This window comes from Notolepis coatsorum (genome assembly GCF_963971535.1).
Source record: "Notolepis coatsorum genome assembly, chromosome: 8".
NCBI lineage: Eukaryota > Metazoa > Chordata > Actinopteri > Aulopiformes > Paralepididae > Notolepis > Notolepis coatsorum.
The window spans coordinates 72,073,969-72,078,228 of record NC_140172.1 but is presented as its reverse complement, the minus strand read 5'-3'; the positions used below and the strand labels follow the sequence as shown (position 1 = coordinate 72,078,228).

At 46.6% G+C, this 4,260-nt stretch overlaps 1 protein-coding gene across 1 annotated transcript in view; it reads left to right on the top strand.

The window, feature by feature from the left end:
• Positions 1–300: 300 nt before the first annotated feature.
• The window catches only part of casq2 (calsequestrin 2), a 65,130-nt gene continuing 61,170 nt past the window's right edge, over positions 301–4,260 (top strand). The window contains exon 1 of the mRNA XM_084319593.1: positions 301–817. Within this exon, the coding sequence (XP_084175719.1) occupies positions 581–817 (237 nt within the window). The 5' untranslated portion in view covers positions 301–580. The remainder of the gene's footprint in view (positions 818–4,260) is intronic.

Genomic DNA, 4,260 nt, shown 5'->3' with positions numbered 1-4,260 from the left:
CTCTCTCTCTCTCTCTCTCTCTCTCTCTCTCTCTCTCTCTCTCTCTCTCTCTCTCTCTCTCTCTCTCTCTCCCCCCCCCTCTCTCGCTCTCTCTCTCTCTCTCTCTCTCTCTCTCTCTCTCTCTCTCTCCCTCGCTCATGTCTTTATTTTTAGCCTCCAAACAACTGGTCTCCTAAAAATGGGCCTGTCCTGAGTGGCTTGGGGGGAGAGGGGCACAGCTATGTACGGTATCCAGCCTCCTTGTCCTCCACAGAGGCCTGACAGCGCTCCTCTTCCCCTCCCTTTGTCTCGGCCGGAGAGAGAGGCAGCAGCCAGGCAGAGTGAGCGGGTAGCTGGTCCTCACTGGATGCTGTTGGATTACATTGGAAAAAGCACCTTACTGTAGGAAGTCTGAGGAGAGCTAACGTTGAAGGACCAACTTTTCACTTGTCCAACCCTGCCGTGCCGTCCGAGACTCCAGGTGACCTTCCTCAGGACACTGTGACCAAACCGTATATACTCTCTCACTTTTGGTGTGTGTGTTTGTGTGTGTGTTTTTGTGTGTGTTTGTGTGAGTGTGTGGGGGTTGTAGTTGAGGACCATGCGTTCTCTTTGGTTGTTCCTGCTCCCTTGCCTGAGCCTGGTGCATCTGGCTCCGGCAGAGAAGGGCCTGGAGTTTCCCCGCTACGATGGGAAAGACCGTGTCCTGGACATCAATGACAGGAACTACAAGAAGGCCTTGAAGAAGCACGCCATGCTGTGTCTGCTGTACCACGAGCCGCTGCCAGAGAGCAAGGAGCTGCAGAGGAAACACCGCATGACGGAGCTCACACTGGAGGTAACCTCTTTATTTTGATTATACTTTATCTTTTTCATTTATTCAATTTTTTTTGACTTTTTTAATATGTATATATTTTCTATGTATATACACTATATATACATATATATTATATAGTGTGTGTATATAATAATAATAATAATAATAATAATAATAATAATAATAATAATAATAATAATAATAATAATAATAATAATAATACACTTTATTTGTATAGCACCTTTCATACAGAAACTGCAGCTCAAAGTGCTTCACAACAGAAAAAAGACAGGCATAACTTGAGCACATAAAGTGCAGACATATAAAATCACAGTTTCTCACATTGTCATTAGGGTCTAACATCCCAACAGGCCACATTGTTTATGGTTTGATTAAATTTTAAATAGACAATAATAAAAAGAGTAAGATCAAATTTAGTAAAATAGTGCAATAGTGCAGTGCAATAAAATAGTAGAATAGAATAGATAAAATCTTTTTTTTTACAGTGCAATAAAATAGTTCTGGATTACTGTTCAACAGTTCAAAGTCGGCTTTACCTTCTCTGTTTGGTATCCACAGTTTAAAACCTGACAGTCTTCCCTCCTGTTTGATACCCACTTTGACCCTTTGAACCTCCCACTCAGGGCAAACCTCCCTCTCAGGGCGCAGTTCCCTCTCTCAGGGTGCAGTTGTAGGCCTGCGTCCTACACAGTTTTACAGTCTCTTGTTTGATACCCACACAGTTTAATACCTGACAGTTTTGAACCTGTAATAAAAAGTAATAGACAGAGTAAAATAATACAGTGCAATAAAATAGTAGAATAGAATAGATAGTACAATTATGCAACAGTGCAGTGCAATACAATAGAATGGACAGAGTAAAATAGTGCTACAGTACAATCAACAGCGAGGTTATGGTGAAGAGGTACGTTTTTAGCTTTTTTTATTTTAATTTTTTTTATTAAGAGATCTAGCTTCCCTAATGTCCATAGGTAGTGTGTTCCATAACTTTGGTGCAAAGTTTGCAAAGGCTGCATCCCCGATTTTCCTTAGACTGTGGCTTGGAACCTTCAACAGATACTGTAGATAGATGGATAGATTTATTGTCACAGCTTTTAGTACATAGTACATATACATTCCAAAAACGTGAGATGCTTGTTTTCCTTGGCTCCTCAACCGTAGTAGTGTGCAATACATTGCAATACTTGTTTGATAAATACATTATATACATAAAATACATTATATACATACAAATACAATACATTGCAATACACAAATAGACTTAAAATAATCCTATACTATACAATATAACTTCAACAAGACATTTTGGACGTGACCATGTTGGTTCAGAGTCTCTCAGTCAGTAGCCTGTTGGTTCTTTTGGAGGTGGATCTGAGACTCCGGTACCGTCTGCCAGACAGCATGAGCTCAAACAGTTTGTGGTTGGGGTGGCTGGGGTCTTTCAGAATCCTGTGTGCCTTGCTGACGCACCGCTCGGTGAAGATATTGTCTATGGAGGGTAGTTTGCTTCCACAGATCTTCTCGGCCGTTCGCACTACTGTCTCCAGTGCTCTGCGGTCGCTTTGGTTGGCATTTCCAAACCATGCGGTGGTGCATCCTGTCAATATGCTCTCCGTGGTGCCTCTGTAGAAGGCCCTGAGGATCTGTGGCCCCATTCCAAATGTCTTAAGTCACCTGAGGTGGTAGAGGCGTTGTTGGGCCTTCTTCACCACATGGCCAGTGTGCACTCCCCAGTCCAGCTTCTCGTGATGTGGACCCTGAGGAACTTGAAGCTGGCGACATTCTCCACTACGACCCTGTAACGGTCCCAGACAGGACAATGTGTCCTGCCTCCCTCTAGTGGGCACCGCCAGATGGTGCAGGCCATCATAGAACTGTGGTTAGGTATAATTAATATTATGTCCTCGTTCACGTTGTCGTGGGCCATCCCTGCCTTTGTTTGATGTCGTCCCCTTGTCTGGTTGTTGTGTGTGTTATTGCCTTTTGTGTCCTGGTTTGATTATTCCTTGTGTGGTCTGATTTTGTATTCTATGTTGTTGCCTGGCTGTGCCAGGTGTGGCTCATCATCATTAGTCTGTGTATATTAGTGTGTTCTGTCCTCACTTCCTTTGTGGCGTCATACCTCCGGTTACCCCTTGTTCCTGTCCACGTCGTCTTGCACTGTTGTTATTCATTCTAAGTAAGTGTTGTTGTGTTTCGTTTGTTGCCTTTTATTTTCTGTGTTCTCAAGTTCGCTGTTTATTAGTGCCAGCTCGGCTGCGCCGTTTATGTTCTTTTTGCTACGTGCCGTTGAACTAGTAAAGTCCTTCTACACGTTATCCTGCCGTCTCTGCCTCCTTACATTCCTGTCCGCAAACTGGGTTCTCCTCTCCTTCCCTCACCACCCCCCAATCCTAACACAACCCGTTGATGTGGATGGGGTCATGTTCCGCTCCTCCCCACCTGTAGTCGATGATCAGCTCCTTGGTCTTGTCGACGTTGAGAGTGAGGTTGTTTTCCTGGCACCACCGTTCCAGGTTTACAACCTCACTCCTGTAGGCTGTCTCATCGCCGTTGGTGATCGTGTTGTCTGCGAACTTGATCACCAGGTTGGAGCTGTGTGTGGCTACACAGTCGTGGGTGTACAGGGAGTAGACGAGGGGGCTCAGGACGCAACCCCCCTCAGGGGTTGAGGGTCAGGGGGTCAGAGATGTTGGAGCCCATCCTCACCACCTGGCGCCGATCCGACAGGAAGACCAGGATCCAGCTGCACAGGTTGGGGTTGAGGCCCAGGTCTCTAAGCTTGGTGTCCAGTATGGAGGGGACTATGGTGTTGAAAGCTGAACTGAAGTCTATGAACAGCTTTCTCACATAGGTGTTGGGTTTGTCCAGGTGCATGAGGGCATGGTGGAGGGCAGTGTTTATTGCGTCATCTGTGGAACGGTTTTGCCGGTAGGCAAATTGGTGGGGGTCTAGGGTGGGGGTCTAGGGTGGGTGGGATCTCTTTGAGGATGGACTTCTTCACAATCCTCTCCAGGCTTTTGCTCACTATGGGAGTGAGAGCAACGGGGCGCCAGTCGTTCAAACAAGTGACCTTGCTTTTCTTGGGCACTGGGATGATGGTGGCGGATTTGAAGCAGGCTGGAACTTTGCATGTGGTGAGGGAGAGGTTGCATATCCTGGTTAACACCCCCGCTAGCTCTGTTGCGCATGCCCGGAGCACTCGGCCTGGAATTCCATCCGGGCCGGCTGCTTTTCTGATGTTAATGCGCTGGAACTCCTTGCGCACTTCCACCTCAGTGATGACTGTAGTGGGGACAGGCATGATGGGGGCGAGGCGGGTGGGGGAGGGGTTGTTGACCTCGAACCGGGTGTAGAACGTTTTAAGTTCATCCGGTAGGGAGGCAGCGATGGTGGCTGTGTGGTTGTTCCTCCCCTCTTAACAAGCGGGCAGAAAAGTGGCA